Source organism: Momordica charantia (genome assembly GCF_013281855.1).
Source record: "Momordica charantia cultivar OHB3-1 chromosome 6 unlocalized genomic scaffold, Mcharantia_2.0 BLBB01000006.1, whole genome shotgun sequence".
In the NCBI taxonomy this organism is placed as follows: Eukaryota; Viridiplantae; Streptophyta; class Magnoliopsida; order Cucurbitales; family Cucurbitaceae; genus Momordica; species Momordica charantia.
The window spans coordinates 18,763,376-18,776,101 of record NW_028275164.1 but is presented as its reverse complement, the minus strand read 5'-3'; the positions used below and the strand labels follow the sequence as shown (position 1 = coordinate 18,776,101).

The 12,726-nt window shown below is 45.1% G+C and overlaps 2 protein-coding genes across 5 annotated transcripts; one reads left to right on the top strand and one right to left on the bottom strand.

Moving 5' to 3' along the window:
• Positions 1 to 4,460: 4,460 nt before the first annotated feature.
• LOC148210855 (uncharacterized) lies at positions 4,461 to 6,135 on the bottom strand. Its single transcript, XM_088125221.1, has 3 exons — positions 5,965 to 6,135; positions 4,926 to 5,873; positions 4,461 to 4,862 (listed from the first exon to the last, which is right to left on the bottom strand). Exons 1-3 carry the CDS (start codon positions 6,133 to 6,135, stop codon positions 4,461 to 4,463), a joined length of 1,521 nt encoding a protein of 506 aa, XP_087981347.1.
• A 1,473-nt stretch (positions 6,136 to 7,608) lies between these two features.
• Positions 7,609 to 12,509, top strand: LOC111024971 (initiator tRNA phosphoribosyl transferase family protein). Of its 4 annotated transcripts, XM_022302800.2 has the most exons (8): positions 7,611 to 7,754; positions 7,849 to 8,203; positions 8,426 to 8,580; positions 9,047 to 9,743; positions 10,453 to 10,553; positions 10,631 to 10,739; positions 10,989 to 11,048; positions 12,106 to 12,509. In XM_022302800.2, the coding sequence occupies exons 2-8, from the start codon at positions 7,921 to 7,923 to the stop codon at positions 12,282 to 12,284; spliced, it is 1,584 nt and encodes a 527-aa protein (XP_022158492.1). In that variant the 5' UTR covers positions 7,611 to 7,754; positions 7,849 to 7,920; the 3' UTR covers positions 12,285 to 12,509. The 4 variants fall into 4 exon arrangements, with proteins under 4 accessions (XP_022158493.1, XP_022158494.1, XP_022158491.1 ...); XM_022302801.2 differs by having other exon boundaries at positions 7,609 to 8,203; positions 10,456 to 10,553; XM_022302799.2 differs by having other exon boundaries at positions 7,610 to 8,203.
• The last annotated feature ends 217 nt before the right edge of the window (positions 12,510 to 12,726 follow it).

Here is a 12,726-nt window from a genome sequence, read left to right as displayed (position 1 = left end):
TTGTATACACAAGGCTCATAAATGTTTTGGTCAAAACCATAAGATTTGATCGCAGTATCGAACCTTATGTTCCAAGATCGAGATGCTTGTTTGAGTCCATATATGGACCGTTTAAGCTTGCAAATCTTTTGCTCTTGACCTTGTTCAATGAACCCTTCGGGTTGAGACATATAAATACTTTCTTCAAGATTGCCATTCAGAAAAGCAGTCTTGACGTCCATTTGCCATATCTCATAGTCATAATATGTGGCAATGGACAAAAGTATTCTAATAGACTTAAGCATAGCTACAGGGGAGAAGGTTTCTTCATAGTCCACCCCTTCCCTTTGTGTGTAGCCTTTTGCCACAAGTCTCGCCTTACAGGTCTGTACCTTTCCTTCGGCGTCTCGTTTTCGCTTGTAGATCCATTTGCACCCTATGGGTTTTACCCCGTCAGGTTGATCTACAAGTTCCCAAATGGAATTGAAGTACATCGACTCCATTTCCAGGTCCATTGCTTTGACCCATTTGTCCTTGTCAGTATCTTTCATTGCTTTCTTATAGGTCAATGGATCCTCGACGCCGTCATCAGGTATGACAACTTGAGTTTCAGTTAAACCCACGTAGCGGTCAGGTTGTGACACAATTCTCCCACTACGTCGAGGCACCCTCAACACTTGAGGTAGATGTGACTGACGCGATGTGCTGGCTTCATCGACAACTCTTGTTGTAGTGCCAGTTTGATCAACAACTCTTGTTGACGTGTTTGTAGCCTCTTCGGAAATCTCATTAATTACTACCTTACTTCGTGGTTTATGATCTCGAACATGGCCTTCTTCTAAGAAAGTAGCATTTGTCGATACAAACACTCTGTTTTCTTTATGATCGAAGAAGAGACCACCTCTCGTCTCTTTAGGGTAACCTACGAATAGGCATACTTTTGAACGAGGTTCCAGTTTCTTCGGGTTAGTCATGAGCACGTGTGCCAGGCATCCCCAAATGCGAAAGTGACGTAAACTAGGTTTACGACCCTTCCACAGCTCAAAGGGTGTTTCAGAAACACTCTTTGATGGAACTACGTTCAAAATATAAACTGCAGTCTCCACTACATAACCCCAAAACGAGTTAGGCAACTGAGCATAGCTCATCATTAATCGAACCATGTCCAACAGGGTTCTGTTTCTCCTTTCTGATACACCGTTTTGTTGAGGTGTACCAGGGGCTGAGAGTTGGGACGTGATTCCATGTTCTATCATATAGTCCTGGAATCTCAAGTCCATATACTCTCCACCTCGATCTGATCGAAGTGTTTTAATGGTTTTACCTAATTGATTTTCAACTTCAGTCTTGTACTCTTCGAACTTTTCAAGGGCTTCAGACTTATGTTGCATTAGGTATAAATAACCATACCTTGAATAATCATCGATAAAAGAGATGAAGTATTCATACCCTTTTCGAGCTCTAACATTCATCGGACCACAAGGGTCTGAATGTATAAGTTCTAAGGGCTCTTTGGCTCTATAACCTTTTCCAGTAAAAGGTCTTTTAGTCATCTTGCCTTCAAGACAAGACTCACATGGTGGCAAAGAATCGTCTTCTAACTCACTTAGAATGCCATTCTTAACCAACCTCCCAATCCTATTGAGATTAATGTGACCTAATCTTAAGTGCCAAAGATAGGTATCTTCCTTTTGAGAAACTTTTTGCCTTTCATTTTGAGTTCTAGCATTTTTAAACAACTCGGTATTTAAAACTGCTTTAGTTATGGTTGGTCTTAGCACATACAAGTTGTTTTCAAGCAAAGCAGAACAAATATTAACACCTTTTCTCGAAATGAACGCTTCATTCATATGAAAAGAAATTGAATACATATGTTCTAACAAACAAGAAATTGAAATTAAGTTCCTTTTAATTTTAGGAACAACGTACACATTATCTAATAATATATACATATTCTTGTTTGTAAACAACTTGAGCTCCCCTACCGCCACAGCTGAGACGACCTCTCCCGTTCCGACCTTGAGAGTCATCTCTCCAGAGGTTCCGCTTCCGCCCACTTTGGTGAAGTAATCTACAACTACTATGGCGAACTTCAACTGCCCCTTCCTCGTCGGTAGTGGGCCGATTAGATCTATCCCCCATTGAGCGAAAGGCCAAGGGCTTGAGATCGGCGTCAGCATATCCAGAGGTTGTCTCAAAATGCTCGCGAAGCGTTGGCATTTGTCGCATGTTCTGGTGAACTCCTTGGTGTCGCGTTTAATCGTCGGCCAATAGTAGCCCTAGCGAACGACCTTCACAGCCATGGAACGAGCTCCTTCGTGGCTTCCGCAGACTCCTTCGTGAATCTCACAGATAACATACCTCGCCTCCTTTGGGTCGAGGCACCGCAGTAATGGTAGGGAATATCCCCTCTTGAACAGCTTGCCTTCTTTCATCAAGTAGTGAGCAGCTTGGCGTTGGAGCTTTCTGGCTTGGCTCGGATCAGCAGGGACTGAGCCACTGACCAGGAAGTCCTTAATCGGGTTCATCCACGTAGGCTGAGCTGACTGGACTTCCATTACCTCAGGCTGGTCGATGGACAACTCGGTGAGTATTTCAACTGGAACTGTTCTCGGTAGGTCGATCTCGTACGTCGAGGCTAGGCGAGCCAGTGCGTCGGCGTTGGAGTTTTCGGACCCCGGCACCTGTCGAATCACATAGTCCTCAAACTGGACGAGGAGCGCTCGAGCTTTGGCCAGATACCTCTCCATACGAGCTTCCTTCACTTGATACTCCTCGGTAACTTGATTGACGATCAGCTGGGAATCGCTGAGAATCAAGAGTCGCTTCACGCCCATCCCTCTGGCAATTTTTAGGCCATTTAACAATGCCTCGTACTCAGCTTCGTTGTTGGAAGCTCGGAAGTTAAACCGGGGTTCGTACTCGAACCGAAGACCACCGGGGCCGAGGAGCAGCATGCCTGCCCCACAACCTTTCTCATTGGATGAACCATCCACGTAGAGTGTCCACTGGTCACAGACATCGCCCCCTTGCTTGGGTGGGGTCAGCTCGGCAACAAAGTCTGCAGCTGCCTGACCTCTCAACGCTGTTCTCGGCTCGAAGGCGATGTCATGCTCACTGAGCTCTAGGGCCCACTTCATCAGCCGACCCGACGTTTTGGGCTTGTAGAAAATCTGCCTCAAGGGGAAGTTTGTCGGAACGATTATCTTGTGCGCCTGGAAGTATGGTCGTAGACGTCGCGCCGAGGTTACCAAGGCTAGAGCCAGCTTCTCAACACAGGGGTAACGAGCCTCGGACTCGGTCAACGATTTGCTTGTGTAGTAAACAGGGCTTTGCCGTCCTTCCACCTTTCTGATAAGTATTGAGCTCACTGCATTTTCCGACACTGCTAGGTACAGGTAGAGTACATCGCCAGGCTGGGGCTTGGACAACAAGGGAGCCGGGCTGAGGTCCTACTTCAACTGTCGAAGTGCGGCTTCGCAATCGTCGGTCCATTCGAACCGCCCTTTTTTCCTTAACGTTTGGAAGAAAGGGTGGCACTTGTCAATGGAGCGAGATACGAAGCAATTCAGGGCTGCCAGTCGGCCATTCAACCTTGCACCTGTTTAATATTCCTTGGTGCTTCCATCTCGAGGACTGCTTTTATCTTGTCAGGATTTGCTTCAATTCCGCGTTCGTGGACCATGAACCCGAGGAACTTCCCTGACGAGACCCAAAGGCGCACTTGCTCGGGTTGAGCTTCATCTGATACTTCCGAAGCACGCTGAAGGCCTCTGCCAGGTCGGCTAAATGGGAGCTCGTCTACTTACTTTTTACCAACATGTCGTCCATATATACCTCCATGTTGCGTCCGATCTGTTTGGCGAACATCATGTTGACCATCCGCTGGTAGGTCGCCTCGGCATTCTTCAAACCGAAAGGCATGACGTTGTAGCAATACAGCCCTTGATCAGTAACAAAGGCGGTATGCTCTTGGTCGGGCGCATGCATCCGAATCTGATTGTACCCGGAGTAGGCATCCATGAAGAAGAGGAGTTCATGCCCTGTCGTTGCATCGACGAGCTGATCTATCCGAGGTAGGGGAAAACTGTCTTTCGGGCACGCCTTATTGAGGCTCGTAAAGTCAATACAGACACGCCACTTGCCGTTTGACTTTTTAACTAAAACAACATTAGATAGCCATGCGGGGTAATGAACTTCTCTTATGAATTTAGCTCGTAGCAACTGCTCGACTTCTTTACAAATTACATTACTTCGCTCGGCGTCGACAGGCCAACGCTTTTGCCTCACAGGCCTATAGCTAGGATCTACATTAAGCCTATGCACCATTATACTTGGGTCTATACCCGGTATGTCGTCATGAGACCATGCGAACACGTCAGCATTTGCTTTCAGAAAACCGACGAGCTCTTCTTTTACCTCGGCCCCTAGTCTGCTGCCGACGTTGACCTACTGTTCTGGCCCCAACAGGGGGACAAGTTCTAGCTCTTCAGCTGGGGTACCGCGGCTTGGCTCTGGTTCATCGGCGCTTCCGTGACCGCTGCACAAGTGGTTGTTCCCTTCATCGCAGCGGCGTAGCATGCTCTGGACGTTTTTTGCTCACCCCGGACTGTCGCAATTCCGGCGGAGGTGGGGTACTTCAAGACCTGGTGGTAAGTGGACGGAACTGCCCTGAGATCATGAATCAAGGGCCGACCAATTATGGCGTTGTACGCAGAGCTCCGATCTATCACAACAAATTCTACAACCTTAGTTACTTGTTGATCTCCCTCGCCGATGGTAATAGGGAGCGAGACACATCCTTCCGCGCTGACTGACTCCCCTGCAAAGCCGACCAAAGGCGTTGGGCTGAGCTTCAAGTGCTTCCTCTCCCACCCCAGAGCCTTGTAGGTCGAAAATGACAAGATATTGGCGGACGCTCAACCGTCGATGAGAACTCTTCTCACCTTCACGTGATCTATGAGTGGGCCGATCACTAGCGCGTCATTATGGGGCATGTGCACTCCTTCGCTGTCTTGGTCATCGAACAAGATCGGCATCACAGGCTCCTTGGGGTACGAGGTACAGACCTCGTGTGCCACCTCCCGAACCAGAGCTTTTCTCTTCTGCCCTGACTGTCCTCCAGTCGGGCCCCCATGGATGGTATTTATAATGGCGGGATGATCTTCCTTCCGCCTCAGCGGTGGTGACTTCACTCGCTTCTCCTCCCGAGCCGACCCCCTTAGTTCTGTCGTTTCATGCCTGCCGACATATTTTTCCAAGTAACCCCGTCGGATCAGATCCTCGACCTGCTCCTTCAGGTGGTAACAGGGCGAAGTGTCGTGGCCGTGATCCTTGTGGAATCGGCAGTAGAGTCGCTTGTCTCGCTTCCCTAGAGGTCGGCGAAGCTTTTCTGGGGCTGCAAAAAACGCCTCCAGGTTGGTATCTTCGGTCGCCGCGTAGATCTCCGCGATTGAGGCGTTCAGCGGAGTGAACTTGTCGAACTTCAGCCCTCGAAGATCTGAAGGGGCTTTCTCGTCGCGACGACCTCTATTCTTGTTGTCGTCGGCCCGCCGAGACGAGCCCCAACCATCGCCGCGTTGCTTCTTGGGAGGAGGGGACTTTTGGTCCCCATCTTTACCACGGTTACTTCGCCGGGCTCCATTGGCTTTCCACAACTCCAAGCCGTCAATGTACTGGCGAGCTCTAGCAAGCATCTCGTTTAGGGAGGCTGGCGGTCGGCTTCCGAACTCTATCGTCAGGTTCCTGTCGTTCAAACCCGTGGTGAAGTACATCATGACGATGTCATCGGTGCAACTTACCACTTTGACATGCTCGTCCATGAACTGAGCGATGTACTCCGTCAGAGACTCATTGTCCTGTTGCTTCACCGTTCCGAGGTGAGAGGGCGGCAACTTCAACAAGTGCCAAGTTGAGAATTGGTTGATGAACAACCTTCTCAACTGTTGATAACTGTCGATGGATCGGGGCTTCAATTGTCAGTACCACAATCTCGCCGAGCCTTCCAAGGCTATTTGAAATGCTCGGCACTTCATGACGTCGCTCGTAGCCAGGAAATCCATCTTTCCCTCTAACACCTCTACGTAAGAGATCGGATCTCCAGACCCGTCGTAGGAGCTCATGACCGGAGCCTTGAACTCGGCGGGATAGGTGCATCCAGGATTGCTTGGAAGAAAGGTGGCTCTTCTTGCTCGGCCACGTGATGCGGATCTACTAGCCTGCACTGCCGCTTGAGATCCTCTATCTCTTTTTGAAATTGATCTTGAAGGAGGTCAACTTCGGACCGAAACGAATGATCACCCTGGGAGGACCTCTCTCGATCATCAACCTCTGGGCTCCCCTCCTCGTCGTTGATCCGGTACTCCCGATCTTCGGGCGCTACCCCTCGTCGTCTTGGTGGCCCCTCACCTCGGCCCTAATGGGCGTTGTAGCTATCGAATGACGCCAAGGGAGTCCGAATTGGTCGGACCCTCGGGCGTCGATCCTCCGCCTGGTTGTCCTGCTGAGGGTGGTCACGTACCTGTGCTCCCAGGGCACTGCCTGTCCCACTCTTTGTGGCCTTCACAAGGGTGCTCCAGCTCGGGGCTCCCTACGTGGTCGGAATTGATGCTCCGTTCTTTGGGTTGGATGCATCGGCCCCTTTCCTCGAATGGGGTCCCTGGAGACGGAAGAGTCGGACACCTCGCTGCCTCTCTCGACCGCTTCGAGCCTCGCCTTGACTTCCGTAAGCTCGGCGATCACGTTAACTACCATGACGGGGTCCACGCCCGAGTCGGCGCTTGCCCCGGAGCGCGCACCTGTGTTCCCCCAGCCGCGAAGACGAGGTGCACGGGGCGGCAACCCGTTCCTCTGAGGCTGTTGTGGCGGAAACTGATCTGAGGTGAGGTGGAAGTCCCGGACTGCTATGGGATCGGATGTGGCCTGCCAATCTCCATTTTCCTTGACCACCCCTGCCTGGGGTCGTCATTCGATGACAGGAGTCCCGGCCACCTGAGAGTACGTGAGTCGAGGATGGGCACGGGAAGGGGCAGCATCCCTAATTGGGGAGCGGATTGGTGAAAGTTGAGATCGTGACTGCTGGGAGCGGGTTTGGGCCATTGGCTCAGCTTGCAACAAGTGAGACTGACTTCTAGATGTGTCGTCCCCACAGACGGCGCCAAATGTTTGAGCTCGAAATTGTCGAGCTCAGTTCCGACGTAGATCGGATGGTACGGGATGAGCTACGGCCAACCGTCCACGCCCCCTGAACACTCTCGAGACCTACAAAACAAAGTTAGCACTCCGACGAGCAAGTCAGTTCTGGTCCGAGCTAACTTGCCGAGTCTACCTAAGATTGCGTACCTTGCATTTAACGCTGGGGTTTCTATTTATAGAAACTGCGCCCGACAGGAACTCTGACACACCCTAAAAATACGGCGTGTTGTCGGGTTCGGAAGAGACACGTTTACGGACTTCGTTCAGGTCGGCTCGTCCTCTTAGCTCGGTCCATAACCGCTGACCTGAACAATCTTTAGGAAAATTTCTAATTCCAACCGCACGTCAAATCAGCTTACCTCTCTTACCATGACACGTGGCAGGTTCAAATTCGCATCCAACACTCCTAATCGTGTGAGTTGGGGTTTTGGTGGAAATCGTAGAAATTGTGGTGGTTGGGTTTTGGTTTTTGTTTTGATGGAGATTACTGGGTGAGGAAGTCGTAGATCAGAGTGGAGCCGGAGTAGATGGACTTATCGTTCGTGTTTATCATATTCTAGTCAGTTCTTTGCATCTTTCAGGTTGCTGACTATTTCTCTCTATCTCTTTCTTTTTGGTGTTTATCATATTCTAGTTGTGATGGGGAGGTTTTCTCACAAATCAAAAGGATTTAAGGTATTGGGTTCCCTATCAAATGTTAAGAGAGTTTAGAGGTTTTACTGTGCACCACCATTGCGTGATTCATCCATGGAGGACGGTGCAAAGCTAAGCATATACAAGGCCGTGAGGAGCATAAAACGCAGAGATAATACTCTCTACAATGCCCTTAGGTCAATTTATGAGGACTCTATTTTCGTCGGCGAGATCTCTCAGCTATGGCCGGAGCTTCCTCTTCTCGCAAATCTTCGTTGCGGCCTCTGGTATTCCCCGAAGTTTCACTCCACTTGTTACTTTAAGTCCACCGACGGCCACACCAACAACTGCTCTTTCAGTACTTCACGCCTTAATCTTCACGTCGCGCTCTTAGCTGGTAGGGTACATCCTCTTTTCCCCTCTCTATTTTTCTTCCACTTTCCAATTAAATAAGATAATGGAATCATGAAGAGGAAAAATGGGAGGAGAAAAACTGGGATACAGTATAATTTTGGGTAATTTTGCCAACATTGAATGTTTATAATGAAGACTTTTCAAATGCACTTTTACATTTCGGAAGTGTTTGTATGTATGATTCGCTTCTTTGTTTGATGGGTAGGACAAATGGGAGGGTGTATTATAGTCGATTCCACTCGGAGAGGGAAGCGGTTTCCTGATAGCATGTCCAAAACCATTCCCATTTGGACTTGTGTTTTGAATCGGTCTATAAGCAAACATTTAAACAAAATCCATGACAATTCATTGGAGCTAGGGGTGAGTATTTGCTATTTTGTTTTTCCTTGCTATCACGTGGCAGTCTATTATCCTTTGCAAGTCTACTCATGTCACAAAGCAGCGGGGACACTTTTTCTAATTTTTTTGTAGTGCTTACTCCTAAATCCCCTCACCCCTTTTCCTAGTTGGGTGTAAGTTTGAAACTGAAAATTCGATGAAATTGATCGTAACATGTCAGTTTGATTAGTTAAATTATCTCAATCTTGAACATTTGGATAGATTCTCTTGAGTTCGGTCTGTTCAGTTCGAATTTAATTGGTTTGGTGGTTTGTTTGAGTTAAGCAGACAATATGGATTTAAAAAAAAAATGGTTTCTATGTCAGTTTTCTATTTTTCTTATATTGAAAACTGACCTTAATTGACCCACTTATATCCCTACCTCTCAAGGTGAAACTTAAAGTGGCCAAATTCTCACATTTTCTGTGTTCAATGTCGCTTGCAACAGGATCCCTCCACTTCTGATGTGCTGGCTGAAAATGGAAGGAAACCTGCTGCTGATTGGGACTGTTCCTTACATCTTCCCCTCTGGGTTTCTGGCACTGAGAAAGCTATGATTGAAGAACACCTTGAAGAATGGACAAAACAGTTAGATGATAGCAGAGCTGATGTCGCCACACTAGCATCCACCCTGAAAAAACCATTGCGCCCCTTGTGGATTTCACAGAGATCTGTAATCTGGTTAAACGAAGTCCCCGATCACGATTCTTGGGATTTCACGCCCATTATACTTGTTTCTGCTTCTTTCTCTATCGGTGTGGTTCAACAGAGGACAACCACGGAGTTTAGCTGGAACTACATCGCCGGAGCTGGAGATGATGAAGAAAGTTGGGCAAGAGGCTTGTCTCCTAATCTATTCTGGAATCATGCACATGATCTTATGAGCTCTGGACCTGATGTCTGTAATCAGAAGGTAGCTGAAATAGTCGAAAAGGATAGAGTATATCGAACTCTAAGGGGAAATGATGTGCCTCAGATCAGTGTTAAATCTCAGAAGCTGGGGGGATCCTCAACTCAAGTCCCACCTATTGAGCAGATGTTAACTTTGGATATATCTGATGCTAAGATAACGAAATCCTCTAATGGAAATTGTGCATTATCTTGGCTTGGTTCAACTAATCTTGCTGTAGGCTCATCTCAATATGGTATTTACCTCCAATTTTGCTTGTCTTGAGGATCTAAATTATTTACAGTTGATGGTTATTGATTTTAACATCCTGAAGAATGCTTGTTCACTTCGTACATCATCAATCTTAGAAATGAAGGTCGAAGGAAAAACAATATCCTCAGCCTATCTACTTCTATTTCTGCTAAGAAGTGTCTAATGTCTTCCTAAATAATTGAAATGCTTAACTGTATGTTGAGATATAGAATGCAATTTCGGTCATTATTCAAGATTAGTGATCAACTGATCAAATACTGGTTTAACATGAGAACTTGATTTCACTCTTCATTTTTTAGATTTATTTCACAGATTCTTCGGAATGATCTCATTGATCCTTTTTGGAATGGTGTATAGCATACTACTTCGTGGTGGTCAAACTACAAGAATTTTTCTCTTGTAACTACAACCTATTATGATTTTAGACGATAGGAAGGATCTGTTTTTGCAGTTTGTTGGTCGGGTTTTGGGCTGTTTGTTTCTCACTTTTTGTTTGTAAGACTAGCACATTGATTCCTATCCAAAAAATGATCCTTACTATATGTGAGTTATATCAACCATGTGGTACTATGGAAATATAATGAGTTCGGCAACGAATGTAGGAGTGTGTTTTCTGTGGGTTCAAGGATTGCATCATTATTGTCTATTCACTTTCCTCATTTGTTGTTTACTTTTTGTTTTTGTGTGTGCAGCAGTGACTGCATCCGACGTTGATTGCATCTTAAATTGTGATCAAGAGTCTGTATCTGTTTGCCTTCCAAAAGCAGAAGCTTATCTTCATCTACCTATGGTGGTATGGGAAAATAAGATTATTAGCCAATCTAGGCCTGCAGTACCTATTCAACTTATTTAACAGTTTCTGCTTTCCAGATGTCGAAACTGGATCGCTTTTCTCTATCAAGAAATCTTCCTTCTGCAGTAGCATTTGCAAAGTCAAATCTTTGCCTAGGGAAAAGACTTCTAGTCTGCTGTAGCAATGGTGAGAACACCTTATATTTAACTACAACTACAATAAATTCACATATTTGAGATGGAAACCAAATGACGAGGGTTGACAGATTGGGGAAGAAAATGTTAGTTCTCTGTCTTTTGAATAGTTGGGCTAATAGCTCTACAATACAATAGCCTTTCGACAAATGAGTTTTGTACTCGTGTACTTCTATCTTTGTAACTGGTATTCAAGTATGCTTTACTTTTGTTTAGTGATCTCTGTATTATTTACTTGTAGGGGAAGATATTAGCATATGCGTTTGCTTGGCGATATTGACTTCTATATTCGATGACAAAGGTACATCAGCTGAAATCTTTCCTCAAAACTTCCTTAGAGTACATCAACATACCCATTGTATCCTCTTTTCATCTATCTATCTGCTCTTCCTCTGCTAGAACGATTGGAGTGATCTTTTGGTGATTTTGGTAGTTTAAGGTATATTGGTAGTTTCATCTGGCCAATGGGTATATTTTTTGAATTGTGAATGAAGGATGATGGGTCAAAGGGGGGAAAGGATGGTGTAAATACTCGATCCCTTGGCATCAAAGTCGAACTTCCTTAATCTTCAGAGTATAATTTGTGTTGAATTAATATAGAAATGCTGTTTTTCGTACTCGAGAAGTAGAATTAGTTAAAACTATGGATCTCACCTACCTAGAATTTAATATCCTACGAATTACCTTGACAACCAAATGTAATAAGATTTGGTGATTGTCCCGTGAAATTAATATAGAAATGTTGTTTTTTTGTACTCGAGAAATAGACTGAGTTAAAACTATGGTTGTCACCTACGTAGAATTTAATATCCTACAAATTACCTTGACAACCAAATGTAGTAAGATTTGGTGATTATCCTGTGAAATTAATATAGCAATGTTGTTTTTTTTGTACTCGAGAAGTAGAATGAGTTAAAACTGTAGAATGAGTTAAAACTATGGTTGTCACCAACCTAGAATTTAATATCTTACGAATTACCTTGACAACCAAATGTAGTAGGATTTAGTGATTGTCCCGTGAAATTAGTGAAACTAGCGCACTTGGCTTAGACACTCTTGAATTAAAAAAGGAAGAAAATTATATTCAACTTCAATTTGATGTAGGTTTAACCCCATCTTCCCAAGAGAGAAAAAGAGCATTTATCTCCATACCTGAACAACTTTTTTTAGGCTTATTTTTGGTTTGTGGGGAAGAAAATTATGCTTCTTTGATTTTAGAGAAGAGAAAGGTATATTGCTTTCAAGTGTGTGATCATTTGTAACCGTGTTAAATCATTGCAGAAACTTTCGATTGTGAAAGAGAAAGGTATATTGCTTTCAAGTGTGTGATCATTAGTAACCGTGTTAAATCATTGCAGGAACTTTCGATTGTGGGAAATCTTTCAACAAGACTCGCATTACTAAATTGGAAATGAGGAGACGGCTCGTATACATCTGTAAATTTGCAACAGATGCAAGGCCTTCCAGAGGAAATTTGAGGCAGGTTTTCAATTTTCTTAGTGGGGGAAGAACTAATATTGCATCAAGATCGCCCTAAAACAGTCCCTTTACAGGTTTTCTGATTGGTTTTATTGCACTATTTATGAGGCCACCAGCCCCTGATGGGAGGTGAAGAGATTTTCAATTATTTTTAAATAATTTTTAAACTGACCTTTTGAGTAGAATTTTTAATATTATGCATCCCCATTTTACTTGAGTGACTAAACTTATGTTGACCTCATTACATTTTCAATATTTATGATGGTAACTATATTTTTATTTATCTTAAAAAAATAAGTTGGTGGGAGTGGAAGATCAAACCACACCTGGAAACAGTAATAGATGTGTTATTTATTCAGTTATGCTTAATTTTTTTTAGAAGTAAAGAAATTTTTACTAAGAAGAAAGGAAGTTCTGATTACGATGAGGACAAACCAATCAGGGATACATGTCACCCAACATTCACATTCCTCTCATTTAAAAGCCCTTCGTGCTAGATA

Excerpts from the sequence above, each read along its gene's own strand:
- LOC148210855 (XM_088125221.1), bottom strand. The coding sequence starts at position 6,135 with ATGCACCTATCCCGCCGAGTTCAAGGCTCCGGTCATGAGCTCCTACGA. Across the intron at positions 5,874-5,964 it reads GAAGGCTCGGCGAGATTGTG|TTGCCGCCCTCTCACCTCGG; the intron begins GTACTGACAATT and ends CACTTGTTGAAG. Across the intron at positions 4,863-4,925 it reads CACTCATAGATCACGTGAAG|GCTCTGGGGTGGGAGAGGAA; the intron begins GTGAGAAGAGTT and ends TCGACCTACAAG.
- LOC111024971 (XM_022302799.2), top strand. The coding sequence starts at position 7,921 with ATGGAGGACGGTGCAAAGCTAAGCATATACAAGGCCGTGAGGAGCATA. Across the intron at positions 8,581-9,046 it reads ACAATTCATTGGAGCTAGGG|GATCCCTCCACTTCTGATGT; the intron begins GTGAGTATTTGC and ends CGCTTGCAACAG. Across the intron at positions 9,744-10,452 it reads TGTAGGCTCATCTCAATATG|CAGTGACTGCATCCGACGTT; the intron begins GTATTTACCTCC and ends TTGTGTGTGCAG.